The sequence below is a fragment of the Stigmatopora nigra genome, chromosome 23 (assembly GCF_051989575.1).
Source record: "Stigmatopora nigra isolate UIUO_SnigA chromosome 23, RoL_Snig_1.1, whole genome shotgun sequence".
Classification (NCBI taxonomy): domain Eukaryota; kingdom Metazoa; phylum Chordata; class Actinopteri; order Syngnathiformes; family Syngnathidae; genus Stigmatopora; species Stigmatopora nigra.
Window position 1 is genome coordinate 1,680,423 of NC_135530.1, and position 27,258 is coordinate 1,707,680.

The 27,258-nt window shown below is 41.0% G+C and overlaps 5 protein-coding genes across 6 annotated transcripts; 1 reads left to right on the forward strand and 4 right to left on the reverse strand.

Annotated features, from left to right (window-relative positions):
* The first annotated feature begins 1,092 nt into the window (after window positions 1–1,092).
* chpt1 (choline phosphotransferase 1) lies at window positions 1,093–5,579 on the forward strand. Its single transcript, XM_077709616.1, has 8 exons — window positions 1,093–1,509; window positions 2,470–2,617; window positions 2,685–2,826; window positions 2,911–2,995; window positions 3,293–3,424; window positions 3,500–3,658; window positions 3,735–3,860; window positions 4,673–5,579. The coding sequence occupies exons 1-8, from the start codon at window positions 1,270–1,272 to the stop codon at window positions 4,787–4,789; spliced, it is 1,149 nt and encodes a 382-aa protein (XP_077565742.1). The 5' UTR covers window positions 1,093–1,269; the 3' UTR covers window positions 4,790–5,579.
* Window position 5,580: 1 nt separating this feature from the next.
* Window positions 5,581–17,539, reverse strand: gnptab (N-acetylglucosamine-1-phosphate transferase subunits alpha and beta). Its single transcript, XM_077709615.1, has 22 exons — window positions 17,231–17,539; window positions 16,795–16,880; window positions 16,106–16,225; window positions 15,978–16,028; window positions 15,711–15,913; window positions 15,258–15,322; window positions 15,040–15,174; window positions 13,640–13,801; window positions 12,743–12,922; window positions 12,501–12,671; window positions 12,300–12,423; window positions 11,375–11,587; window positions 11,196–11,304; window positions 10,465–11,134; window positions 9,988–10,187; window positions 9,697–9,916; window positions 9,505–9,618; window positions 9,341–9,426; window positions 8,724–8,822; window positions 8,495–8,662; window positions 7,205–7,295; window positions 5,581–6,263 (listed from the first exon to the last, which is right to left on the reverse strand). The coding sequence occupies exons 1-22, from the start codon at window positions 17,390–17,392 to the stop codon at window positions 6,192–6,194; spliced, it is 3,501 nt and encodes a 1,166-aa protein (XP_077565741.1). The 5' UTR covers window positions 17,393–17,539; the 3' UTR covers window positions 5,581–6,191.
* Window positions 17,540–17,962: 423 nt separating this feature from the next.
* On the reverse strand, window positions 17,963–20,488 carry spi2 (Spi-2 proto-oncogene). Its single transcript, XM_077709904.1, has 5 exons — window positions 20,336–20,488; window positions 20,186–20,270; window positions 19,679–19,749; window positions 19,234–19,339; window positions 17,963–18,463 (listed from the first exon to the last, which is right to left on the reverse strand). Exons 1-5 carry the CDS (start codon window positions 20,336–20,338, stop codon window positions 18,150–18,152), a joined length of 579 nt encoding a protein of 192 aa, XP_077566030.1. The 5' UTR covers window positions 20,339–20,488; the 3' UTR covers window positions 17,963–18,149.
* Window positions 20,489–20,831: 343 nt separating this feature from the next.
* spic (Spi-C transcription factor (Spi-1/PU.1 related)) lies at window positions 20,832–22,814 on the reverse strand. Of its 2 annotated transcripts, none has more exons than XM_077709449.1 (5): window positions 22,733–22,814; window positions 22,579–22,666; window positions 22,383–22,495; window positions 22,208–22,310; window positions 20,832–21,439 (listed from the first exon to the last, which is right to left on the reverse strand). In XM_077709449.1, the coding sequence occupies exons 1-5, from the start codon at window positions 22,757–22,759 to the stop codon at window positions 21,021–21,023; spliced, it is 750 nt and encodes a 249-aa protein (XP_077565575.1). In that variant the 5' UTR covers window positions 22,760–22,814; the 3' UTR covers window positions 20,832–21,020. The 2 variants fall into 2 exon arrangements, with proteins under 2 accessions (XP_077565575.1, XP_077565574.1); XM_077709448.1 differs by having other exon boundaries at window positions 22,208–22,313.
* A 2,478-nt stretch (window positions 22,815–25,292) lies between these two features.
* Window positions 25,293–26,984, reverse strand: LOC144181142 (uncharacterized). Its single transcript, XM_077709454.1, has 2 exons — window positions 26,822–26,984; window positions 25,293–25,910 (listed from the first exon to the last, which is right to left on the reverse strand). The coding sequence occupies exon 2, from the start codon at window positions 25,782–25,784 to the stop codon at window positions 25,374–25,376; it is 411 nt and encodes a 136-aa protein (XP_077565580.1). The 5' UTR covers window positions 25,785–25,910; window positions 26,822–26,984; the 3' UTR covers window positions 25,293–25,373.
* Window positions 26,985–27,258: the final 274 nt, after the last annotated feature.

Consider the following 27,258-nt stretch of genomic DNA (forward strand, 5'->3'; position numbering starts at 1 on the left):
TCCTCCCAAGTCAATGTGCACATTTGAAGATGACGTCAAATAGTCTTGATTTCTTTCCTCTCTATGCTATAAAACAGCATGTGTTAGTACACTAATTTGACCAAATATTGAACAACATTTTTACTTATTTTACATCAACTCACCTTTATTCCAGGCCATGGAATTGAATACTTTTAAATTAATAGTGATAAATAAATCACTAAATGGTAATTATATATAAATAATCATGAAATAGCAATAGATAAATAAGTGGTAGACATAATAAATAAGTAGTATAAGTAGAAACTAACCTTGAGTCTGTTTGTCTTGGCTGTTATAGCTCTGTAGTGCCTTACAGAGGCCAGAAGGTTGAAGGGATGGACAATGTGGGTAGGGGGCAGTTGATGATCTTTTGGACTGCGTTGATCACCCTCTGCAGGGGGTATTGATGCTTTTTTGTGTGACGGCTGTAGCTGCAATAAAAGTATTATAGCCATAAAATAGTAATTGTGGGTTGGATTGATTCAGACCTAGCACTACTGAAGGCCTAGGTGTGAAATGCACGGCCCGCCACTGATGTAGTGTAGTCCAACACTAAAAAAAAAAGATTTAAGAGATATACAATAAAATAGATTTTAAAGGTTTATAATGTAGGAGATGAAGGTCAAGATTTTTTAATGGCAAAAACTTTCAAATTGGAATGTTTTTCATGAAAACTGTATACTATGTAGTATAGTAACAAACTAGTCCAACACTAAAAACCAGATTTAAGATAAAATGATAGATTTTAAAGGTTTGTAATTTAGGAGAACTGAAGGTCAAGATTTTTAATGGCAAAAACCTTCACATTGGAAAATACTATATAGTACATAGTATAGTGTTTTCATGAAAAACAAATTCCAATTTCAACGTTTTTGCCATCAAAATTTCTCATGCAAAACAAATTCTACTATGAAAGGTTTTGCCATTAAAAATCTTGACAATCAGTTCTCCTAAATTATGAATCAACTGATCAACTTTGGTACTATACTAAGTACTATGTATGTATAGTAACCACGTTGATCGGTTAAGGAATTGACTGCACATTCCTGTGTCTCACTCAATTCCGACGGAAACACCATCGACCGCTCAAAGGTTCCATTTGGGGAAATAGCCTAAACACAATCAATCTCTTTCCGGGCCAAATGCGCTGTTATGTTTCGGCCTTGGTCGCGATAAGGTAGCCGAATTTAATCCTCTATCCCGGGAAACCCTACTGGGATTCGGGATAGTTTATTTAGAGGAGAAAAGATGGGTCATTTCCTGTGGTCGGAACCCCTGACCACCGCGCAACTCAAGCGGCTAGACGAGCACAAGTACAGCGCTTCGGGTCGCTCCCTTCTAGAACCGCCGTGTCAGATCTATTGGAACTGGCTCGTCCAGCAGATCCCAACATGGGTCGCACCGAATACGCTCACCATTGTGGGTCTTTTCGTCAACATTGTCTCTACACTTTTGCTTGTGTTTTACTGCCCGACGGCCACCGAGGAGGTGAGTTGGGGGGCGACCTTGGACCACGTTTCCACTTGGAATTGTGCATATGGCTGACGATTTCAATTTATTTAGATCGGAATCTTTTTTTATAATCTATATTTTATTTCTATCAAATATGTGCAACGAGAATAAAATGGAGCTTTAAAGCGATCCCGTTTGTGTTTTGATGACGAGGTTATTTACTCCTGGACAATATGTCGTAATAAGCATAAGATTTGTTTTTTTTCTTTCTCTTCGAGTGCTTAATTCTTGCCAAAACCCGAACATAAAGTTATCCTTATTTGTCGATTCAGATTTTAAACATTTTATTTTAGCACGTAATGGATTATTTGAGCGTTTTTTTTGGTGTGTCACTCGCATTTGTGTCCTACAATGCATCCAAAGTCCACATTTTATCTATCAGTATTCTTATCTGCATTGATTAATCACTTATTAAACTAAAAACAGTATATTGTTCTGGATTAAGGAACATTTTCATTTGGAGTAGATTACTGTAGTTTGATTCTTTACCTCGTCTCTACAACGACTGCGGTCAAGCGTGCGGGCGTTCGCGTGGTCTAATGAGCGGACGCTCAAAATTGAATGCCCGCTTAGTCCAAGCATTACGGCAATTGCATTCAAAACACAAGAATACTCAGGCAAGCTACGCCCCGCGGGCCACATGAGGCCCGCGAGGCGTTTTAATCCGGCCCACTAATGTTGTCCAAAGATTTTTATATATTTTTTTTTAATTTGTTATTTTTTTTATAAGAGTTTACTGGCGACCAAACGTCCGCTCATGGTTAAAAATGTAAGCAAGTTTTTATCCTTTACCTTTCATAGTGTAAAGAGGGAGTTTTATCTTTCTAGCACAATCGTGATAACCATTTTTCTCGTATCATCCAACTCTACTTGGGTCATAAAAAAGTTTTATGATACTATGATAACTCTTTTTAAAAAATCCACTTGCTTTTTCAGGCCCCAGCATGGGTTTTCATCCTAAGCGCCGCGGGCTTGTTTGCGTACCAGTCTTTGGACGCCATTGACGGCAAACAGGCACGCAGGACCAATAGCAGCTCGGCTTTGGGCGAGCTTTTCGACCATGGCTGCGATGCCGTCTCTACAGGTACTTAAAACTTGCTCTGGGGTCCCCATCCCATGGTTTTCATGGCGATATTTTCATTTCCCCGCAGTATTTGTTGCCGTGGGAACGTGCATTTCCTGCGGCATCGGCAGATACCCTCACTGGATATTTTTCTGCGGCTTCATCGGGATGTTTATGTTCTTCTGCGCACACTGGCAAACCTACGTCTCTGGCACGCTACGTTTTGGATTGTAAGCTCCGCCCCCCCACTCGTGGGACCGCCCCTTGTCCCGCCCACTGGCTTCTCTCATCCACCTGTTTTTCTTCCCTGGCAGGGTCGACGTCACTGAAGTGCAGTTTGCTATCATGACCATGTACCTGATGTCCGCATTTGGTGGGGTGAGCCTTTGGCAAACTACGGTAACTCATTTTCAGAGTTCTGATTTGAATGTTTACTGCCGCTTCAAATGGACGGAATATTTCTTGTCCATTAGTCGGGTCTAGAGGAAAAACTAGAGAAAAGATAAACAGTTAAAACACTTTGACGTCTTAAGAATTAAATAAAAAAATATATATAGATTTTGCATAAAAAAGTCACTTGTACCTTCCATTTCTTGCTCAGGGCGAGTCCGTTTCTCACAGATTTTGGCTATTAGCTTCAGGGCTAAAAAAAAATGATGACAAATGCCATTTTCTTCCATCTATATTGTTTTCAAGTTGCCAGTCATTGGAGTAAAGCTGTTTGTCTTCCCCATCATCGGCATCATCGGCGGGGCCCTCTACTCCTGCCACAACTACTTCCACGTCATCCTCAACGGCGGCGTGGGCAAAAACGGCTCCACTGTGGCAGTAAGCCATCCAAGCGTCACATTTTTCCAAAAACGTTGTGTCGGGTTTGGCTAATCCACAACCACTACGACGTAGGACACAAGCGTGCTGAGTCCCGGTATGCACATCGGCCTCATCCTCACGCTGGCCTTCATCATCTTCAAGAAGTCGTCCAGCCATCTTTTTGAGCACCATCCCTGCCTCTACCTACTCGCCTTCGGCATGGTCATTGCCAAGATCTCCAACAAGCTGGTGGTAAGCTCCCTGTTGTTTTTTTGTCTTCAGAAAAGAGAGTGGTGTTTTTTTTTAAAAAAGTTTGATTTCTGTACAGGTGGCGCACATGACAAAGAGCGAGCTCAACCTTCCGGACACGGCCTTCATCGGTCCGGGCCTTCTCTTCCTCAACCAGTACTTTAACAGCTTTATCGATGAGCATATAGTCCTCTGGATTGCCATGGTAAGTTCCCAATTCCAGTTCATAGCAATCAATGTCCAGGCTGTTTCAAGTGGGTAGATTTTAAGTGCATAATGTAAGGGGTGGGCAAACTTTTTGGTCATGGGGCCACATTGACTTAAAAAAATTTGACAGATGGGCTGGGTCAGCACAAGATAGGATACATATAAAAAAGTGCATCCGTTAACAGTACATATGAAACATAAACAGAAAAAGACTAAAGTATTAACATAGTCATCAGTCATCATCAAAGTAAAAAGTATAAAGTACAAAGTTAAGTAAAAAGGAATGTATTAAGAAGTATTAAAATCTCTAGGCAAAAAAATAGCTTGAATTTTGCTCGTATCTCAAGGCAAAAAATCAGCTCGAATTTTGCTCATATCTTTAGGCAAAAAAATCAGCTCGAATTTTGGTCATTTCTCAAGGCAAAAAAATCAGCTCGAATTTGCTCGTATGTCAAGGCAAAAAAATAGCTTGAATTTTGCTCGTATCTCAAGGCAAAAAAGTCAACTTGAATTTTGCTTGCATCTCAAATTTTTCACTAATTGGGACTCCTGTATGCTTAGGTATTTTTATGTATTATGATTCCAATCTTGCAATGTTATTGAATTTAAAAGCTTTATTGCCATTGTACATACAAACATACACAACATACTCATATCTGTATTCCAAGTACAACCCAGCCGGACGGACAGTTATGGATTTTATCGTTTGCCATATTTGCGTATTAATCTGTTATAATGCGAGACTTAGGCGGATAAATTGGGAAAAGCAATGGAAATTAACTTTGGATGTTTTTTTGACTGTTTTTTTAGGTGCTGTCCATAGTGGACCTAGCATGCTACTGCACAGATGTTTGCCTACAAATCTCCGGCCATCTTCGAATCCGCGTCTTTAGCATCGTACCGTCGGAGCCGACACACCGCGACTGACAACTTGCCCGGCGGGAGAATACGAGGGAAGATACGGATCTCTCCCCACTCCTGAAAGTGGACGACGACGACAACTACAACGACGAGGAGATAAGACCCTGTACCCCAATCCTCGGCCAAGTGACCACCTCTGCCTAAGAAAAAAATGTTAAAACTCCCCACCAAAGAAAACAAAAAAACATAAAATACCAAAGTTTTTATGGGAATTTTTATCCAAAAAGTTCATGATTTATAAAAAAAAAATGGATTATTCAATCAAAGTGGTTAAAATGAAGGGGAATATGTCATTTCCAAGAGGTGTTTTGGTCAGTAGGTTTATGGGATACAGCGTTTTAATTTCACCATGACTTGTTCCACTTTCTGACTTCTCCCTTAAGGGCTAATTTTCAATGTTGTGATTGTATCCAATTCAACTGAAGTCGCCTTAATTCATTTTTTTTGTCCTTAAAAAGAAACCCAATTACTCTAAACTGATTTTCTACATGTTTTCAACAGAAAATTGTATACAAAAGCTTCCTTTCTTCTCAGATTAATCTTTTTTCTTCCTCCTACACCAATTTTTCACGCTGACAAGAATGAAAGGGATTTCTTATACTTCTATGGTACTTCTCAACTATCTTAAAAGTTGTATTTCCCGGATTGTACTCTTTAAAATGTTTCTGTGACAAACTATGCATTGTAATATCTAACCGGTTTTACTGTTCACTAATACAACGCTACGGAAATTTTTTACTAACAAATATATATATGCGGGGAGGGAGGAAAGTTTGTAATAAATATTTTTCATGCAGTCTCGGTTTGAACGGCTTTATTATTTCGTCAAAATGGACACGTTTACCATCGGACTGGTCGCAAAAACGTCTATGGCTGTCAGTGGCAGTGAAGGAGTTAAAACGGGTGACGACACAGTCAGCACAAATTTAAAAAAAAATAAGTTAGAGCCCAAGTATCTGAATTTCAGACATAGCGAATCTGCAGAGTCCCACGGGGACACGTGTACTAACACGACAAATATTTGTGTCCACCCAAAAAAATAATATTAAGACCCATTCCTAACCACCCAATACGTACCGGTTTTTATACATAAGCACGTATAGTAAACAACAGGAATAAATAAGGCACTTTTCCAATCCATATTGGTAAACACAATCGACAAGGACTTAAATCAATGACTCCTTCACCTACAATTTCATTAAAACACGGTAAAAAAAAATATATCCCAAATTTCCCTTATTAGGAACTCATCTAGTTATCCCAGAATTATTAGAATTGATTCATGAATGGGTTTTTGTGGGAGTGTTGGGCATAGAAAGATGAGAGAAAGTGACATTCATAGGCTTCTGGCTCTGGATTTTTGTCATTTTTCGTCATTGGAAGGAAGGACAAATCCTTGTGGAGGACTTTAAACTCGCTCGGGTGTGACCTGCTGGGCTGTTTTGCGTCGGGAGAAAAGTTTGCGCTTCAAGTGGATGAACTGTGGGGGAAAACAGGAGGATACCCAAGAGATGTGATATTGGTGGGTGTTTTGATGAAGGGAGCAAATGTTAGTCATTGTTAAGTTTGGCCTAACTCAGGGGGGGGGGGGGGGGGGGTAAACTTTTGGTCCCGGGGTCCACATTGACTTTAAATATTTGGCAGATGGGCCGGGTCAGCATAAGATACGATACATATAAAAAAGTGCATACGTTAACAGTACATATGAAAGATAAAGAGAAAAAAAGGACTAAGGTATTGACATACTCTTCACTCATCATTAAAGTCATAAGTATGAAGTAAAAAGTACTTGTCGAAGCCAGCTCTCAAAATTATATTCATGAAAGAGTTTAATATCTAAGAGATTGAGTTAAATATCTAAGAAATTGAGTTTACAATCTAAGTACTGTTTAATATCCAAGTACTGTTTAACTGTTTAATATCGAAGTACTGTTTAATATCTAAGTACTGTTTAATATCTAAGTACTGTTTAATATCTAAGTACTGTTTAATATCCAAGTACTGTTTAATATCCAAGTACTGTTTAATATCGAAGTACTGTTTAATATCGAAGAACTGTTTAATATCTAAGTACTGTTTAATATCTAAGTACTGTTTAATATCTAAGTACTGTTTAATATCTTAAGTACTGTTTAATATCTAAGTACTGTTTAATATCGAAGTACTGTTTAATATCGAAGTACTGTTTAATATCTAAGTACTGTTTAATATCTAAGTACTGTTTAATACCCAAGTACTGTTTAATATCCAAGTACTGTTTAATATCTATCCTAACCGTTAAAATCGAGCGATTGGATCTGTCACTTTTGAATTTGGGGCTGAGCAAATTGATGGAAAACCCGCCGAGAGTCACGAGGGGGTTTTTGGTTTCGGCAGAGTCAGCACTCCTAAACACCGGAGGAGGACACCACAGACACTGACCTGTTCGGCGAAGAAAGACAAGAAGGTGAAGGTCACCAGTGTCACCAGGACGCAGTGGGTCCAGAACTTCAGCTTGTCCCGATAGTCTCTCCTAGAATGGGAAGGTAAGGACATTCCGTTAGGTGAGGACACTTCAATGGACGAACAAAAGGGATCGAATGAATGACTCAAGGTTAAGTGGTGACAGGTCTTCATTCAGAAGACACTCAAGGAGGCGCTGAAACGCTCAGCTTACCACTCCATCTCAGGAGACTCGTCTAATTTTAAAGTCTGTGTGAGGCCTTACCCTGAAGAAAAAGCACGAGGTGTCTGGAAACGACACCACACCTCGTTGGCCGTCCCCCCCTCGGGATCCCCATGGTGACAAGCCGGCAACATTTGGCTCGACGCGGTGACAGCGCTCGTGATGTTAGGAGGCGGCCATTATTAGCAACTGCCGCGCCGAGAGACGTATCGATGACCTCCAAGGGTCGTGTTCGCAGCCGTGGTGTTTACATTTAACTTGCCCGCATTTTGGCTAAGGTGAACTGTTGCTATCATTTTTTGTGTTGGACGTTTTGTCCAAGGAACCCCATTTGGACAAAGATGATTAATATTCCTAACGTGGAATTTACTGTACTCGGACGTTTGGTCGCCCCGGACGTTTGGTCGTCCGGACGTTTGACAACATGAGAGTTTACTGTTGAAATCAGCTTTGAAAATTATATTCATGAGAGACAGTTGAATATTTAATAGAGAGAGAGTTTAATATCTAAGAGAGAGTTTAATAACCAAGAGAGAGAAAGTTTAAGTTTAAGTACTGTTTAATATCCAAGTACTGTTCAATATCTAAGTACTGTTTAATATCTAAGTACTGTTTAATATCTAAGTACTGTTTAATATCCAAGTACTGTTTAATATCCAAGTACTGTTTAATATCCAAGTACTGTTTAATATCCAAGTACTGTTTAATATCCAAGTACTGTTTAATATCTAAGTACTGTTGAAACCAGCTCTCAAAATTCTATTCATGAGAGAGAGAGTATAAAATCTAAATATCTCCTGTTGAAACCAGCTCTCAAAATTATATTCACCCGGGCGACCAAACCTAAATTCACCTACCGATTCTTGTATGCAGAATAATCATGAGGGTTTTTACAAGATGAAACTGATTTTAATATGCCATAAGGGAGTTTAGTCATAACCTGACTTGATTGAGCTTATTTGACTTTATTTGACAGTTTTTGAAGGAACATGATTGGACGGACGGCTAGCCTGGTATTATATGGCGGGTTTCCTCTTGGAACTCACCATTCCTGAAGCTCATCCAAGTGCAAGAAGCGGTTGCGGTATTCTCTGGGCAGCTCAAACTGGGACGGCAATGGGAACATGGAGTCATAGAAGTCCCTCAAAACAGCCTTCACCGTGGCGGCGTCCTTATGGGCATGATCGATGTTGTCGTTCAAGCAGATGAATTTCCTGCGGGAGAAGACGTTAGCAAGCACCATAAACAAAAAACAATGGTGGGGACTGGCGCCACCTGGGATTCTTTCTGATGTCGTCCAACTGGCCGACGACGTGGGAGACGTTGGTGCGAACCATTTTGAACGCTATGTCTTCCTCCCCCTTAATTTCAAATCTGCGGAAGTGGACAACTTGTGTTGGAAAGACGCTAGATGGTAGTAGACCGTGACCGGACGTTTGGTCGCTGTTCTTTTGGCCGCCGGTCAAATGTACTTAGATATTAAACAGTACTTAGATATTAAACAGTACTTAGATATTAAACAGTACTTGGACATTAAACAGTACTTGGACATTAAACAGTACTTAGACATTAAACAGTACTAAGATATTAAACAGTACTTAGATTTTCAACAGTACTTAGACATTAAACAGTACTTAGATATTCAACAGTACTTAGATATTCAACAGTACTTACAAATTAAACAATACTTAGATATTAAACAGTACTTAGATATTAAACAGTACTTGGATATTAAACTCTCTCTTAGATATTAAACTCTGTCTTTCTTAGATATTAAACTCTCTCTCATGAATATAATTTAGAGAGCTGGTTTCAACAGTAAACTCTCCAAAAGTCAACCAAAAGACCAGCGACCAAACGTCCGAGCACCGTAGTAAACTAGTTAATCTCACTTGTACTTGTTCTGGTCCACAAAGGCTTTGCGAATGCGCTCCGTGATGGGCGTGCAGTGCGTGATGAGACCTTTGGTAACCGGTGGCTAGAAAAACAAGAATCTCCAACATGACTTTGGGGACCAAAGTTGGAATTTATGTAGTATTTGAACGAAGGCTTTCACCATGCTGTGGTCGTAGTACGACTCCTGCGTGGGGTTCACCAAGTGGAGCTGGCTCAAGTTCCTTGGTAGCATCTTGGAGCAGTTGATCAACATCTGTTCCAAACTCGTCAAGTCCTACAAGAAAATAGCATATTAACCAATTGCTTTTGAGGTTAAATAAGACCAAAATAAAGATTGGTTTTGCAGAATGACCTGAAGGCTGAGGGGTAGATCGTGGAGTCTGGTAGCAAGAGTCCGTATCTCGCGATCTGACAGAACGCCAGAGGCGTCGGTGTCCACCTCGTCGAAGACTTCCGAGATGCTGAGCTGCTGCTGAGTACTCATCAGGAAGTAAAAGTAGGAGAAGGCGAACTGCATGTCATCTGGGTGACGTACACGGTGGCTGGAAGTCTGGTCAAAGTCCTCTGGGAATCTTAAAACAATCAAAAAAAGGAATTTAAGGACTAAATATGAACTGCCCTCTGCCCAGTTGTCATTACTTACGTGTCCTGCAGTTCCTGCATGACCAGCCTGTCAATCATATGCGGCATATGTGCGGGGACTTTACGAGAGGCGAAGCCAAATTGGCGGTTGAGTAACTTGTTGACATGACGTAGCGAGTCTGCAAAGGTGTCTTGTAGTTTGCGACCTGCCGCTCGGCCATCGGCGTCGTAGGTTAGCTTGCTTTGCAGTCGTTCTTCTTCCTGTAGAAAAAAAAGACCACTCAGACCAATGTTCCCTCTAATTTTTCATGTAAAACATGCTCAAAAACACGAAAAACATAAGAGTGGACAAAGTTACTGCCACGTAAACGGGGAAAGGGGTCAAATTAAATTTAAAAAAAAAAGTGGATTTTATTTACTGCGCGCCATGTGATTGCTGCTGCGCAGAGAAGACGAGAGTAGTGCGCAATTGCGCATTGACTCAGACAGAGATCCCGGCAGCCAGACTTCCATCCCATCGTTTGTTGAGTTAGCTCACCTCGAGAAGGTCTTGAAAGTACTTCCTCCTCTCCCACGGCAAGAAGCCTCTGTCAGCCAGAACAAAATGTTGAAGCCTCCTGCCGACTCCGGCTAGGAGGGGAATCTCCACTTGGCTTCCGGTGCTCTTCAATTTAGTCATTTGGCTCAGCAACTTAGTAGTTTTTGGCTTCTGTTCTTCCCGATTAGTCATCAGAAGCTGAGCTTTGGTTAGGTTGTATCCCTTCACGGTGATATCGCCTCTCAACAACTTCTCATCCAATTTCTGAAGCTCGCCACGCAAAGAAGCCGACAAGAGCGACTCATTGAAGACGGGAACTTCTACCACCACTTCTAGTTGGCGTGGTGTCTTTTCCCGGATTTTGGGACCCCTCTTGTTCTCCGGGACATCCGAGAACAAAAATGGAGGTTCTGTAGTCGCCGGGAGTTTCTGTCTTGAACTTTTTTCCTGGCCTTTTTGCGTCCCGTTAACTTGCGGAATTTGCCGCGAGTCGACGGCGACGGTAAATATCTTGTTGAAACTAGTTCCGTCTTCTCTTTGGAAGGTAAGATTGTAATGGATGATGGTGGCATTGTGTCCGGCATGGAGTAGAAGATGGATGGTCTTCCATTTGTTTGCCACTGAGGTGTGGCGGACCACCGGGTTGTCGACCACGTGAGCTTCCGAGACCCTGTAAAGTAGATTCCCGTTGTGATGTTACTGTAGATTTTCTTATTCCTCTTTAAAGCTACCTCTGAGCCAGGCCTTTAAAGCTGAAATAAGGTCGAATCTCCCCAACAGGGAGGCTGTAGGTAGTCACGTTGTGCAGCAGATTGACCCGCAGCAGCTCCCCAAAGTGGTCTGGAACACAAAATATTGGTCAAAAACTGGCCCAGTACCCCGAGAAGTCATCCACATCCCCAAAATTCACCTGTGCCGCAGTCGCCTACGTCAAAGCCGCAAGCGAGTACGTTGCAGGCTTGGTCGCAGAATTTGTCTGCCAGCCAAGAGGTGGCGCAACCTTGGTTACAGTAGGAGGTTCCGGCCAGGCCGCCTTGACCGCCGGCAAACTGCCAGCCCGGACCGCCGCCTCCGCCGCCGGGATTGCCGAGTCCACCGGGGAATCTGCCGCTACTGGCGGCTCCTGAAGAAAAAATGAGAACATAAAAACACTAACAAAACTTTTACACCGAATTAATTTGGAGTACTAGTCCAGACATGGGCAAACTGCGACCCGCGGGCCACATACTTTACTTAGTACTACTATATACTTTATGCTTGACTTTGTACTTTATAATTGACTTTGTACTTTATACTTGACTTTGTACTTTATACTTGACTTTGTACTTTATACTTAACTTTGTACCTTATACCTAACTTTGTACCTTATACTTAACTTTGTACTTTATACTTTTTACTTAACTTTGTACTTTTTACTTTATTTTGTACTTTTTACTTTATTTTGTACTTTTTACTTTATTTTGTACTTTTTACTTTATTTTGTACTTTTTACTTTTTTACTTAACTTTGTACTTTTTACTTTATTTTGTACTTTATACTTTTTACTTTATTTTGTACTTTATACTTTTTACTTAACTTTGTACTTTTTACTTTATTTTGTACTTTATACTTTTTACTTAATACTTTTACTTAACTTTGTACTTTATACTTTAATGATGAGTGATGAGTATGTTAATACTTGATATGTACTGCTAACAGATGCACTTTTTTATATGTATCATATCTTGTGCTGACCCGGCCGATCTGTCAAATGTCTAAAGTCAATGTGGCCCTTGGGCCCAAAAGTTTGCCCACCCCTGTACAACTCACTTCCCTAAACTTAAGTCTATCTTTACCTGTGCAGTCTCCTCCATCCCAGTCACAGGCCGAGTTGTTGCAGGCTTTGTCGCAATAGCCATCTTTGATCCAAGATCCCGGACAGCCTTCCGCGCAATTGGGAACGGGCCAAGTGAGATACACCTAGTGGAGGAGGGGGTGGGAGGTTAGAAAGGTCACCTGGCGGTTTCCGGTATCGCACCAAAATAAAATAAAAGCACCTTCTGTCCTTTGGAATGGCTGTAAAAGTCATCCGGCCAGACGTCTTTGCCAAACATCACATCGTCATTGAGGTAAATGAACTTCTGCGACAGGCCTGGGATGCGGTGGATGTGGCTCTCGATGGCCGGCGAGCTGAAGGTAGGGAGGTGGCTGCGGTTCAAGAAGAGCTCCTGCAATTCCAAACGAGAATTTTTCAGAAACGGAGCCCATTGTGATTTTTTTTGGCACGTATGGATGTTACCTGATGGCTGACGACTGAAACACGAGGGTTGTCCAAGTTGAGCCAGGAGGGAATTTGCCCATTGGTGACCACAAAGATGTGTCGCACCCACGGGGCGTGTTTCTCCACTGAGCGCATGGAGTAGCGAAGCTCCTCGTTGTCCTCGAAGCGACTGGCCGAGACGTCTTCATCGTGCTTGGACTGGACAACGACAGAGAGGGGCAACATTAGGCTGTTTGGAATGCGACGGTAAAGACAAAATGTATCTGATGTCAACTTTAACAAAATGACTAGACCAGGGGTAGGGAACCAATGGCTCGGGAGACATATGTGGCTCTTTTGATGGGTGTATATGGCGCTGTGGTGCCGAATCTATCTTTAGCGCCTTTTTAAATCATATTTTTTCTTCATTAAATCATAATTTATCTTCATTAAATCATATTTTTTCTTCATTAAATCATATTTTTTCTTCATGTAATCAATTTTTCTTCATTAAATCTTATTTCTCTTCATTAAATCTTATTTTTCTTCATTAAATCATAATTTTTCTTCATGAAATCAGATTTTTTCATCAAATCATAATTTTTCTTCATTAAATCCTATTTTTCTTCATTAAATCCTATTTTTCTTCATTTAATCATAATTTTTCTTCATTACATTCTTCTTCATGCATTCTCATTGATTAGCAACAGTTAAAATAACATTTTCAAAAGAATTCAGACTTTTTTTTGACTTTCAAAGTGGTGAAATGAATAATAAATGCTCTCAATTCCATGTATTTTGACTGTTAAATTCTGAGTATGGTTCTCAAGAAAAAATATTTGAACATATGAATTGTTTATGGCTCTCTTGGTTAAAAAAAGGTTCCCGACACCCCTGGACTAGACTTTTGCCTGAGTCCATTTTTTTCTTATTGACCTGTGAGATGGCAGTCAGATCCCAGAAGAGGTAGGCGGGGCTAACGCGTAGCTCTTTCCCCTCTAGCGTTAGATTCTTCTTTGACTTTTGCATGAGGTCAGTGAAGTCTTGCATGCTTTTGAGGTGGAGCAAAGCAATACTGGCCTCCGTGTACAACTCAACCTGCAAAACAAAGCATTTGACATGAGCTACAGCTTCATTTCAAACTGGTTGACCCCATGGCGACATCCGAGATCCCCTTGGCTAAATATAGCCGTCCAATATATTCAGTTTGGAAAATTCTATGATGTCATCCCACCAGGGCCGACCCTCCCTCCATCTTTAAGCTTTCCCAGGAAAGCATTTGCTTGCTGTTTCACTCTATCAGAGCGTCTCACATAATTTGGTCCGTTGCCTTTTTCTCCTTTAGGTGATGATTACCCGGATCGAGTTGCCTCTCTAATATAGTCGTCAGTGAGGGACAATGTTCCCTCTAATTTTTCGTTGGTCTGGGCAGAAAGACAACCTGAAGCACATTGAGTACCAGTGTGAGTGACATCATCATTGGTCGCTATGGGCACACCAGTATTACACTTGCCATAAGAAGGCGCATTTCAATGTTCCCTCTAATTTTTCATGTAAAACATGCTGAAAAACACAAAAAAACATAAGAGTGGACAGAGCTACTGCCACTGGATGCCGCGTAAACGGCGCCATCATGGGGAAAGGGATAAAAAAAAAAGTTTGGATTTTATTTACTGCGCGCCATATGATTGCTGCTGCGCAGAGAAGACAACAGTAGTGCGCAATTGCAGGTACATGCAAAGAAGACTGCACAGTAGTGGTCTTTCAACAAGAGTGGCTATAAATACGGACCATCTCTCAACAGGACGCTTTGACCGCACCCCCTTTTCGCAGAATGGGCCCGACACCACCAGGAAAACAAAGAAAGACCCTAATTTACACAGCCAAATAGAACAAACAAGTCAGCTGACATGCAGAGGTTGCCAATAATTCTGATGACAAATCCCGGTTCAAATAAATTAGACATCTATTAGCGTCAAAGGCATGCAAACGTTCACTGCCAAGGGCCATGTTTGTTAGGCTGGTGTTATCTTGTGGTAAACAGAAGAACAGCAGCGCGAGTATTGGTGTTTGGGAGGGCAAGGGCGCTATCTGCTGCTGGTAAAAGTGTTTTACAGCATGTTTTACATGAAAAATTAGAGGGAACATTGACATGCACCTGCTTAAGTTGTATTACTGGTGTGCCCATAGCGAGCAATGATGATGTCACTCACACTGGTACTCAGTGCGCTCAGGCAGGTTGTCTTTTTGTCCAGACCAATGAAAAATTAGAGGGAATATTGGTCCTAAAGGTTCTTTGTTTCTATTGGTCCAAAAATCAAAACAAGAATACTCACTTGCTTGATCTTGTCAGTGACGAAAGTAGGCAGCTTGGCTCTCAGCTGCTCCGTCTCCTTAAAGGAGCCCGGGAATCCGCTGAGGTAGGCCAGCATGGGCATGCGGATGAGACCTGGAGCTTCTTTATCTGTCGTCTGTGGAATAGCAGGAGGAAAAAATTAAACTGCCACAATTTTTTGGGAAAGGCAACAACACAATTGGAGCGAGTGAAAATTACCAGGTAGCATCTTGAAACGGAGAATTGACGGTCTTCCTTGAAAGCGTCCACGTAGGCTTTCTCAGCTAGAAGATAAGCATCAGCATCATTTGTGGAAAATGTATCCGAGTTTAATATCTAAGTATTAAACTCTCCCTCTCTTAGATATTAAACTCTCTCTTAGATATCAAACTCTCTCTTAGATATTAAACTCTATCTCTTAGATATTAAACTCTCTCTCTTAGATATTAAACTGTCTCTTAGATATCAAACTCTCTCTTAGATATTAAACTCTCTCTCTTATATATTAAACTATCTCATTAATATAATTTTGAGAGCTGGTTTCAACAGTAAACTCTCCGTCACCATTTGACCGGCGACCAAAAGACCGGGGACCAAAAGACCAAACATCTGAGCACCCTATATCTTGATTTTACTGAAAACATCTGTTTCTCGCTTAATATTTTCCTTTACCATCAGCCTGAGAAGCAAAGACCAGCACAGTGGCGGCGGTGTTCGGAGGGACAGGCCTACGGAGCTGCAGCACCTCCTTGGCGCCAATCAGCGAGGCGGAGAACGAAGGCAGCTCCTGGAGCGTCGTATTCGGTGGCAGGGCGGGATCCAACGCCAGCATTGGCGCTACCACGCAATGGGACAGCAAGCATTCCGCTTTGGCCCTGGAAAAGTGAAGGTAGTCAGGAAAGGTTGACTTTTATAAAAAGCAGATTAAGCGATAGATACCTGGCTTTTGGCTCTTCGGTTGTCTCACTGGCGTTTTTTCCCAAACGTTCTCTACGTGGATCGGAGGAACGCCAAAATGAATACATTCACTGGATTCAACTTAAAGTCAAGACAGAAAGTGGACGTACCGAAGCGCTTTCTGCTCTTCTGCTAGTTGCTCTCGCACCAGCTTCAGCTCCTTCAGTAGCGCCACGTCGGTACCGTTGACCCACGTGTACACCACATCGATGGGCATGGGAAGGCAGAGTCTATAGGAGAACAAATGGGAAGAAATGCAATTGTTCTCAAAACAAAGCAAAAATCAATCCAAAAACTTTATTGTTACCCATAAACAGCTGCATATCACGGAATTGGTGGTGCAACTCCACAAAGTGCATTTTCCCAGTAAAAACATTATGTTAAATAAACATTGTGACCGGACGTTTGGTCGCCAATCTTTTGGTCCATTTTGGTCGCCGGTCAAATGTACTTAGATATTAAACAGTACTTAGATATTAAACAGTACTTAGATATTAAACTCTCTCTTAGATATTAAACTCCCTCTCTCTTAGATATTAAACTCTCTCTTAGATATTAAACTCCCTCTCTCTTAAATATTAAACTTTCTCATGAATATAATTTTGAGAGCTGGTTACAACAGTAAACTGTCACTAATTGACCGGCGACCAAAGGGACCAGCGACCAATCGTCCGGCGACCAACCGCCCGGCGACCAAACGTCCGGCGACCAAACGTCCGGCGACCAAACGTCCGGCGACCAAACGTCCGAGCATCCAAACATATGTAAGGAAGTAAACCAGTGGGAGAGTATGTCAGACCTGCTTTGAAAGGATTTGCCAGCCAAATTGTCTCTGTAGGAGTCAAAGAGCACATGGTACTGGTCACGGCTCCACTCGACCACAACCTGGAGAGAACCCACATATGTATATTTGTTTGCTTGGGTTAGGTTAGATCCGTGCATAAGAGTGACATCTGTCAATTGATCATACCCGGAAATAAGGGGCAATAGCATAAGTGTTTTTTTTTCAAAGCATAATTCTGAAGTTCTCATCGGAGCAAACATTACAACAAAATCCTTCACTAAAGACGCGAGAATTCGTATCTTGCAGTTTCTATTCGTACTGTAGTTCTGGTGATTGCAATGTGGCTGCAGGCGATGAGCAACAGCTGGAGCGAGACAACAACCAGATCGGATTGTGATCATATATAACCATATTTCCCTGTATGTAAACAAATAACAAGTGAGTTTCTGACCTCTCCAAATTGAAAAGCAGAGACGATCATTAGAACGATGCCTCCGAAGCAGAGGTAGAGTCCATAGCGGTGGGACAGACAGGTGTACGTCTGCCGCTGGAGGAGCTTCAACACCGAGTTGATGACTACCATGGCTCTCCGGGGCCAAGCATAGCGCAGCATTCATTCGATATTTGCGGGTAAAAAGTGGCGAAAAGGACACAACAAGCATCACAAGCAAGCTGGATTTGTCAGCTGACCGCTTGCGCACATGACAGCCATACGTTTGGATGCTTCTTCTGAGGGACAAAAGTAGTAGTCTCTTCACCTCCTGCGCAGTTGATCGCCGTCTAGCGACGGAAAAGAGAAACGCAATGTTAATCTGCAGTTTAGTGATACATACTTTGACGTTGACGTTTAAATTAGGCCCAAAATAGTTTGTAAAAGGGGGTTTCTTAAAATAAATACTTAATTAGAATACTTTTGGCACCCAACTGTATTATTAAAGGATAACTAGCAGATAAATGTATAGGGAGTCTTTGTTACTTCTATATACAAACTAAAATGTTCATGAAAATAACCCCACAAACACACACACACTTACACACACATATACACACACACACTTACACACACACACTTACACACACACACACACACACACACACACACACTTACACACACACACAAACACACATATATACACACACATACACACAAATTAAACCAAACTGGGAGAAAAATACTTTAGTGAAAACTAAACAGGCGAGACGAACATCGAACAAAGAAGCAAAACTTTACTCACAAAAACAGGAGGAAACAATACTCCCACAAAATATATACCAGAACACAAGGGGTTAATGACAAATAACAAACACCTGGAGGCACACAAAAAGGCAAAACGCACCACCAACCCCCCAAAAAACGTGACAGGTTTAAATTACAGCTCTCCTCGATGATGTTTGTGCAGAAGCATCAGGGTACTCTCGCCGAATTGGTATGTTAGCTTTTTCTTGACCTTGACGATCTCGCCCGAGCGGGCATAGTTCCTCAGGGCCCTGGACATCTTCTGGTACGTCATGGGCCGCTTGTTGCCCTTCCTTTGGCCCCACAGAGCTGCCAGCTGGTCCTTGTTGTGGGCAGAGAAGCGGAATACGCCTGACAACGACGATGACGGCACCCAGGATACGCAGTGGGCCATGCCGGGGTCTTCCAGCATCTCGAAGAGGAAGTGAAATAGACGCATCTTTCGACCTGGGAAATGCAGAAAGTGGTCAGTGTCTTTATGTGGTAGTTTTAATACTTGAAAAAGTTATGTCTAATACAGGGGGGTCACATTGACTTTAAAATTTTGACAGATGGGGCGGGTCAGCACAAGATATGATACATATAAAAAAGTGCATCCGTTAACAGTACATATGAAACATAAACAGAAAAAAAGGACTAAAGTATTAACATAATCATCACTCATCATTAAAGTAAAAAGTATAAAGTACAAAGTCAAATATAAAGTACAAAGTAAAGTAAAAAGTACTAAGTAAAGTACAAAGTAAAGTACAAAGGAAAAAGTATAAAGTTCAAAGTAAAGTAAAAACTATAAAGTACAAAGGAAAAAGTATAAAGTACAAAGTAAAGTAAAAACTATAAAGTACAAGGTAAAGAAAAAGTAGAATGTACAAAGTATAAAGTACAAAGTCAAGTAAAAAGTATAAAGTAAAAAGTAAAGTAAAAAAGTAAAAAGTGAAAAGTACAAAGTAAAGTAAAAAGTATAAAGTACAAAGTAAAGTAGAAAGTAAGAATATCAGTGCAAAAATCAGATGGAATCGAGTTTCAGTGTAACACACCCCCACATTTCACCCAAAACTGACGACAGTTATTCATTTCCTCAAAAGCAACAATTCCCAGAAAATGACTGGCGCTCAAACACCATGTCTATCAATTAGATATGTAAACAAAACAAAAAAAAACAAAAGAGAGGTTGTCACGTTTCTTGTTCCCGCGGCCATAACAGAAAGGGAACTTACCGCTGCCCGCCGCCGCCGCCGTGGTTTGCTGTTTGCTTAATTTTCTCGTTGTGACGGAGACATACGAGGACTCTCGCGGCGCCGCCGGAGGGCCACACGGGATGAGCTGGTACCCGAGACAAAATCGGGTGACAGGTTTTCAAGCTGTTTCAATAGCCTACAGCACTTTAACCAATGAGGTTTTTGCAGAAACCAGATCAATCTACCGGTTGCATTTGGAGGACACCAGATTGGTTAAAATACGTATATATATATAATATTTTTATGGTATAAATACATGATTTGTCTTTGGATTGTCATTGGATTCAATTCAAGGACTTTTGCTCGATTACATCATTGGCACCAATGGACCAAAAGCGATGAAAATTACAAACAATTGGACTTGTGCTGGTAATATACTCATTTAAATGATATGATATATATTAAAAAGTAGTATTTCACTCACTGCTTCCCCACGAGGCTCCCAGCATGGCTCCCAAGTATCCTCGTCCTCACCGGTTGGATTGTCCTGCACACCTGTGGTGCAACAACCAAAAAAAGTCGTGACCGGACGTTTGGTCGCCATTTTTTTGGTCTCCGGTCAAATGTACTTAGATATTAAACAGTACTTAGGTATTAAACAGTACTTAGATATTGAACAGTACTTGGATATTAAACAGTACTTAGATATTAAACAGTACTTAGATATTAAACAGTACTTAGATATTAAACAGAACTTCGATATGAAACAGTACTTCGATATGAAACAGTACTTAGATATGAAACAGTACTTGGATATTAAATAGTACTTAGATATTAATCAGTACTTAGATATTAAACTCTCCCTCATGAATATAATTTTGAGAGCTGGTTTCAAGAGTAAACTCTGTGTCACCCTTTGACAGGCGACCAAAAGACCGGCGACCAAACGTCCAAGCACCAAAAAAGTAGCCAATAACTACATTTCTCTTACCGGTGTTTTCCGCGTTTTGCCTATGGTATTCCTCTAGGAATTCCAAAATGACCTCCAAGTCAGACTGAGCCTCCAGGCAAGAATTCTGAAAGAGAATGACCTGTCAGAATTGGGTATTTTACCCTAAAATGTGTCTGGTCGCTTATTTACCATGGCTGATGTTAAGCAGGTCCCAATAACAGTTCGGATTCGGGTTGTTGTTCTGCTAGCTCACCCAAAGTGAGTGAGTTTTATGAACTAACAATGGCCTCCACGCGGCGAGAACGCCATCAGCATCAACCCGCCAACAAAGGCCCCCCAGCACTGACCACATCCTCCCCTCTGGGCCTGATAAGGACGCGTCTGGAGCTCGCCGCCTCCTCTCAGGAAAAACACACTCGCAGTCATATTTTTCCTCACAGGATGTGTCGAGAAATTTGCAACGGCCGAAATCGTGTCACTGAAGTCGGTTGCATTATTTGACATACATTTAAAAAAGAAAAAATCTCAAGAAGCCTTGCGTCAAAAAGCTTTTTTTATTCAGGGATTTAACAATACTTTACATACTTAACATACTTTAACAATTAACATACTTTACTTTGTACTTATACTTTTTACTTTTTACTTTATTTTGTACTTATACTTTTACTTTAATGATGAGTGATGAGTATGTTAATACTTGAGTCCTTTTTTCTCTTTATTTTGTACTGTTAACGGATGCACTTTTTTATATGTATCGTATCTTGGGTGCCTCTGCAGTAAAGTGAAACAACATTTGATAATTTTGATTATATCTTACAATACATTGCCATTTGGTCAAGTCATAAATTTAACACCATCCAGTTCCTGAATTACTTCAACAATTTGCTTTGAAGCTAGCGTGACCGTACTCCCGCGGCGGGCACTGCCCATACCAGCTCTCCCAGTCGGGGCCGCAATAGTTTTGCGTGGACGGGTCGGCCGGAGTCCCGTGCGACACCCGACCCAAACCCAACCGGTGCAAGACTTCTGGGTTGAACTGGTAGGTGAGTTTACGTCGCACTTTGACGATCTCGCCAGTACGGCCGTAGTTGCGCAGGGCCCGCGCCATTTTCTGGTAAGTCATAGTCTTGCGGTTGCCTTTGCGCTCACCCCAGGATTTCGCCAGACGTTCTTTATTCTTGGAAACGAAGTGGAAAGTACCGCTTTGGCTGTCGCTCCATTGGATGGTGTCGCCCATGTCGGGATCGTGAAGAGCTTCGTGGAGGTACTCGTACAGGCGCAGCTTCTTGCGACCTGCATCATTTAAGACAAACACTGTCAACTCAAGCCAGTGGCAGTAGCTGTGTCCACTCTTATTTGTTTTCCGTGTTTTACAGCCCATCTATCTTTTTTAAATGACATTTTAATATTTCTTAATACATTCCTTTTTACTTGACTTTGTACTTTATACTTTTTACTTTAATGATGAGTGATAAGTATGTTAATACTTTAGTCCCTTTTTCTGTTTATGTTTCATATGTACTGTTAACGGATGCACTTTTTTATATGTATCCTATCTTGTGCTGACTTGGCCCATCTGTCAAATTTTTAAAGTCAATGTGGCCCCCCCGAGCCCAAAATTTTGCCCACCCCCACCCTAGACCCTTTAAGCTCATTTTATAAAAAAAAGGAAATGCATATTATATTTATTCATTGTCACTTCTTTATCAAATTTTCTCAATTCCTCCATTGCTTTGGTATCAGCATAAATCAGTACTTGGTAAATCCATGGATTTTAATACTTCTTAATACATTCCTTCATACTTGACTTTGTACTTTATATTTTTTACTTCAACGATGAGTGACAAGTATGTTAATACTTTAGTCCTTTTTTCTGTTCATGTTTCATATGTACTGTTAACGGATGCACTTTTTTATATGTATCCTATCTTATGCTAACCCGGCCCATCTGTCACATTTTTAAACTCAATGTAGCCCCCCAACGAGCCCAAAAGTTTGCCAACCCCTGGCCCAGACCAACAAAAAATTCGGGAACATTACCCATCACCAATTGCAACTTACCCCTATTCCTCTGTGGAGGCACGTTGAGTCGTTGAGACGAGTAAAAGTTAACCGGTTCGCTTTGGACTGAAGACATTTCGGGCAACACCTGTGACCACATTTGCTGCTGCCAAAATAATAGTTCCAGTCATATTTAAAGTCATACATATGTGTAAATATATCTTTACAAACCTACCACGCTGTTGTCATGCCAGTCGCAAATGGGGGCCGGTGTGTCTTGGTGGGGGCCCACCATGTAGTACGAGATCTGACATTGATGAGCGCCCATAGTGTCGTAATGCGTGTACTCTGAGGACATATAAAAGCACTCAAAACTGTCATAAAGTATAAATACATGGAATATGAAGTAGAAATATACTATGCTTGGTTACCTGAGTCGTAGTAAGAGTGACTGGAATGCTGACGGATGACATCGATTGCATCCTGGAAGTTTTGGTTGATGTCGTTGTCCAAATAGTGCTACAACGTATCCATTCCATATGGTTATGATCATCATTTTATTCCGGATTAAATATGTTTACTTACCATTTTGTAGGAGTTTTTGGCCCTCATCGGAGGACGCTAAAATGGGAAAGGTGGAAAATATTTTCCGCTACCTGTTCGTTGGAATAAATAGTCGGAGGAAGCACAATTTAAATGTTCACGTCATAATGTAATACAGCCATGGTAGACTTCTCTTTTTTTTGGCGTGTGTGTTTATTGGTGGGCAAAGATAGCATAGATATGCTAATTGGAAGATTTAAAAAAATCTTTTCTGTGTTTGGAATCTGAGACTATAAATGAATCGGATTTTTTTTGTGTGTTTTTTTATTTACATGTTACGTTTTGGCACTGTTGCTTGCCCACAGAAAAAGCAAAGAACAGGTGGAAGGGAAATTACTACTAGTAATATTGACTTCATAAAAATATAGTATAAATATTGTTAGGGTCAACTACGTCTCCAAATGATTGATCGATCTAAATCAGGGCTGGGCAATTTTTTGGGGCCGGGGGCCACACATTGACTTTAAAAATTTGACAGATGGGTCAGCACAAGATAGGATACATATAAAAAAGTGCATCCGTTAACAGTACATATGAAACATAAACAGGAAAAAAGGTCTAAAGTATTAACATACTATTCACTCATCATTAAAGTCAAAAGTATAAAGTAAAGTAAAGTATAAAGTACAAAGTCAAGTAAAAAGTATGAAGTACAAAGTAAAGTAAAAACTATAAAGTACAAAGTACAAAGTTAAGTAAAACCTATAAAGTAAAGTAAAAACTTCAAAGTTAAGGCAAAAGTACAAAGTAAAGTAAAGTATAAAGTACAAAGTCAAGTAAAAAGTATAAAGTACAAAGTCAAGTAAAAAGTCTCAATTAAAAAGTCAAGTAAAAAGTATAAAGTACAAAGTCAAGTAAAAAGTCTAAATTAAAAGTCAAGTAAAAAGTATAAAGTACAAAGTATACAAAGTAAACTTCACTAATCACTGTGGCATAAATATTAAATCTAAAAAATCTAAAACCTCCATTTCATTTTTTTCCTTTATTGTCCCATATTTAACCATCATATTAGCTTAATGTTTAACGCACAACACCGTGTCAATCAAACAACAGTGTTTGGGCTCTCTTCAAATAAACACTTTCTTTTCGAGAAGTCCATTTTAACTCCGGCGCCGCGTTTTAAATACCAACCGACCAATATCCCAAGTTCCCCTTTTAAATGCACGCTTGGACCTCATTGGTGAATATGACTTTTTATTTTTTCAAAAGCTTATTATGGGAAAGAGAGACGAAAACCGCAGGTGAGGTTGCCATGTACTTAGTTAGTGGTTATTGTACTCACTTACCATGACAATGACGTCTTATTGTGTTTTTTCATTGTTTGTACAGGCATGCAAATGTTTGTGAGTGTTTCCTGTCATGGCTGATACCAAAAATCAACCGCAAAGTTTTGCTCTAATACATTTCTGGTCGGAGGGGGCGGGGCTTTGCGGTCGTTGGTGGGTACACGGCTTCATAAATAAGGCAACGCAACGTGTCAGATGGCGACTCAAGCGTGACGCCTTTGTGCAGGTGTTGTGGCCTGGTGCCGTTATCTTTCTGGGAAAGTTGTTCTTAGGTATAGATAGATGTTCCTCTACTTATGAACATTCAACTTACGAACAAATGGTACATATGAACATGTCTGCAAATTTATGATGAAAAGAAAGAAGAAAACTATGCAATCGACATTTGATAGCTTCTTTCGGCCAGTTTCTAGTAAATCTCCATCTCTCAAATGTATGTATACAGTACTGTATGTATTCTCTCCATTTTATTTTAAATGTTTTTTTTCACTACAAACCAATGCTGGTTACTTATACAAGCCTTAAACATACAAATGCACTTCAATATACTTCTATAGGCCTTAAACATCAATTATAATACAAAATATAGCACTGAATCAACTTCAATTTGAACAATTTTTAACTTATGAACACTTTCAACTTATGAACAAGCACTCAGAACTTAACTTGTTCGTAAGTAGGGGAATTGAAAGATAATTTTATGGTGGTTTTTTTTTTATTATTTTGATTTTTTATTCCAGTCCAAACAAAGAAGCGAGCTCATTCCTTCCCATTCTTCATTCAATCGCTGCTTGTGTTTGACTAGCACAGCCTATGCCATTGTTCTGTTTATATATATTTATACGGTCAATCTGCGTGAAAATGAAGAAGTGACATAAAGTCAATCTCAGATATCTGTTAAATATGCAGATGCTATCTTAGTTTACAACATCTTCCATCATATAGCTCCTCCCCCACTGCAAGATTTTATCCAAAAAATCCAAAACATCAACAATGGCTGGCTCTAGAGGTGACTGTAAAGTAGTAGTGAGTGTCTTTCATACCTGGAAGTCAATAGCAATTACCGTATTTTCACCACTATAAGGCGCACTTAAAAGTCTTAAATTTTCTCCAAAATAGACAGCGCGCCTTATAATACAGTGTGCCTTATATATGGAAAAATGTCATTCATTTGAGGGTGCGCCTTATAATGCGGTGCGCCTTATCGTCGTGAAAATACGGTACATAATTTGTTACCGCTAAGCTGAGGTAGCAGCGCAACAGATATTGGCCAGTGAAGTTTATGGCAAAGTGAATAGGAAGTACGGAATGATTTCAAACACACCCTGTTTTCCCTTTTACTTCCTACAGTACGCCACGGCACCGTACGCCACCACGCCCACCACGGCTACCAAAGCGGCGCCTCCGCACAGCAGCACGGGCAACCCCGGTTCGAGATTTTCCTGGCCGACGGGCGGCGATTCAAAGGAGGATGGCGGGAGGAGGCTGGGCATGGCGTCCATGGCGTCCTCGCCGGTTGTGGCAGAGGGCGTCGGCGTGGAGGTGGTGGAAGGGGGCTCCACCCGGAAGACGGGTAGTGGCGGCGTTTGCACAAACTCGTCAGTCTCGGGAATCTGAAGGTCCAAAATGCTGGTTTGAAGCTCCTCATCTTCTTCTTGCATCACGTCGGAGTTGGACCAGTGGTTTGCCGACGCCCCCTCATCGCTGTCGTCCAGGCTTTTGGTATCCTCGGGGTCTACGTCGCCCATGGTGGACCAGGACTCTGCCAGCAGGCTCTCGCTCTGCCAGGGTCCGGGGCTAAGGGACGGGGTGGTGTCCACGGTCCCCCCGCCAGACTCGACTGGGACGTTCTTCTCCAGAATGAAGGATGGCGCCTGTGGGGATAACACTGAATCATATTTGGAAGTATGTAGCGTATTTTCATGACTATTTGGCGCATGGTATTTTTAGCCGCAGTGTCAATAACGAGTGCTATTTCTGTATTTTACACACAGAAAGGATGCACCGGTTTTTTTAGGCGCAGCCAGGCATGGCATATATATATAGATACGTGGCCGGACGTTTGGTCGCCGGTCTTTTGGTCGCCAGTCAAAGGTACTTCGATATTAAACAGTACTTAGATAATAAACAGTACTCCTATATTAAACAGTATTTAGATGTTAAACAGTATTTAGATGTTAAACAGTACTTCGATGTTAAACAGTACTTAGATATTAGACAGTACTTAGATACTAAAACATTTTCCAGCGTGCCTGCGAGTCACGCGAAGGTGACCCTCTTCACCCCGCGTGACTCCACTGTGGAAAGTATTTCTCGGCCAGCCGAGCCCAGAATAGAAATGTTTAGCTCTTGTTGGAAACATGTTGCTTGCATTTTTTTGCTCTGCATCGTAGCAAAATAAACATATTTCAAAATCGATCAGTAGCTATTAGTATAGTAGCTATTAGTATTGGTATTGCTGGTTAAGTAAGCACAAGGCCAATTGGGTTCAATTTCCATTGGCTGTTCACGTGCACACATTAATCCTTGTTGCTGATCCTGGCTTAACTTGCCTTTAATTAGATTCGCAACCTGTATATAGACACATGTCCAACATATTTTCATCATTACATATTGTATTGAAAACATGGTTTCCTTCCAATATTACCATCTACCTTTCACTTGCATTGACATGACCTTTAGTGACCTTTCTTCCTATGTTTTCTTCAAATTAATTGCACTTTGCAGGAAGGCCAACAATGGAGGCCAGAAACTTTTCTACGTGCAAAGAGAAAACTGAGCATACCTCTGTGCGTTTAGCGAGCTGCTTGCCAACGAGTATTCCCGGATAGCGGCGTAAATTACGAAACAAAGTCACAGGAGGCGTGTGACAGGCGGCCAGACATGCACGCTTGATTTCTGCTGTCCAAGTATATATCTCACCCAATGCACAGTGTCACTTGCTCTCTTTCTCGCTCTCCCTCCCTTCCTTCAAAATCCATGATCTCACACTTGGATCTGCCATGGGGGGTTTGCAGGTGAGAACAAATGTTTTAATTTGGTAATCAGATTTAATCCTTGAATGGAAACAATGCAAATTTCGGGTTGTGGACTCATAGGTTGTCAAAACAGGGTGAATAAGTAACTTTAAAATGTACTTTGTGTTATTTTGATCATTTATTACTAAAGCATGTGCCATTTTAGAGTGTTAATGTATGCCTATTTGATTTAACAACATCCCAG

Excerpts from the sequence above, each read along its gene's own strand:
- LOC144181142 (XM_077709454.1), bottom strand. The coding sequence starts at position 25,784 with ATGGGCGACGTAGACCCCGAGGATACCAAAAGCCTGGACGACAGCGAT.
- chpt1 (XM_077709616.1), top strand. The coding sequence starts at position 1,270 with ATGGGTCATTTCCTGTGGTCGGAACCCCTGACCACCGCGCAACTCAAG. Across the intron at positions 2,996-3,292 it reads TGAGCCTTTGGCAAACTACG|TTGCCAGTCATTGGAGTAAA; the intron begins GTAACTCATTTT and ends ATTGTTTTCAAG. Across the intron at positions 3,861-4,672 it reads TAGTCCTCTGGATTGCCATG|GTGCTGTCCATAGTGGACCT; the intron begins GTAAGTTCCCAA and ends CTGTTTTTTTAG.
- spic (XM_077709448.1), bottom strand. The coding sequence starts at position 22,759 with ATGAGGGCCAAAAACTCCTACAAAATG. Across the intron at positions 22,496-22,578 it reads TCACTCTTACTACGACTCAG|AGTACACGCATTACGACACT; the intron begins GTAACCAAGCAT and ends ATATGTCCTCAG. Across the intron at positions 22,314-22,382 it reads ACTGGCATGACAACAGCGTG|CAGCAAATGTGGTCACAGGT; the intron begins GTAGGTTTGTAA and ends TTATTTTGGCAG.
- spi2 (XM_077709904.1), bottom strand. Across the intron at positions 19,340-19,678 it reads GGGAGCCTCGTGGGGAAGCA|CTCATCCCGTGTGGCCCTCC; the intron begins GTGAGTGAAATA and ends CTCGGGTACCAG. Across the intron at positions 18,464-19,233 it reads GGCGGCGGCGGCGGGCAGCG|GTCGAAAGATGCGTCTATTT; the intron begins GTAAGTTCCCTT and ends TGCATTTCCCAG.
- gnptab (XM_077709615.1), bottom strand. The coding sequence starts at position 17,392 with ATGCTGCGCTATGCTTGGCCCCGGAGAGCCATGGTAGTCATCAACTCG. Across the intron at positions 11,135-11,195 it reads TTTAAAGGCCTGGCTCAGAG|GGTCTCGGAAGCTCACGTGG; the intron begins GTAGCTTTAAAG and ends TCTACTTTACAG. Across the intron at positions 10,188-10,464 it reads ACTTTCAAGACCTTCTCGAG|GAAGAAGAACGACTGCAAAG; the intron begins GTGAGCTAACTC and ends TTTTTTCTACAG.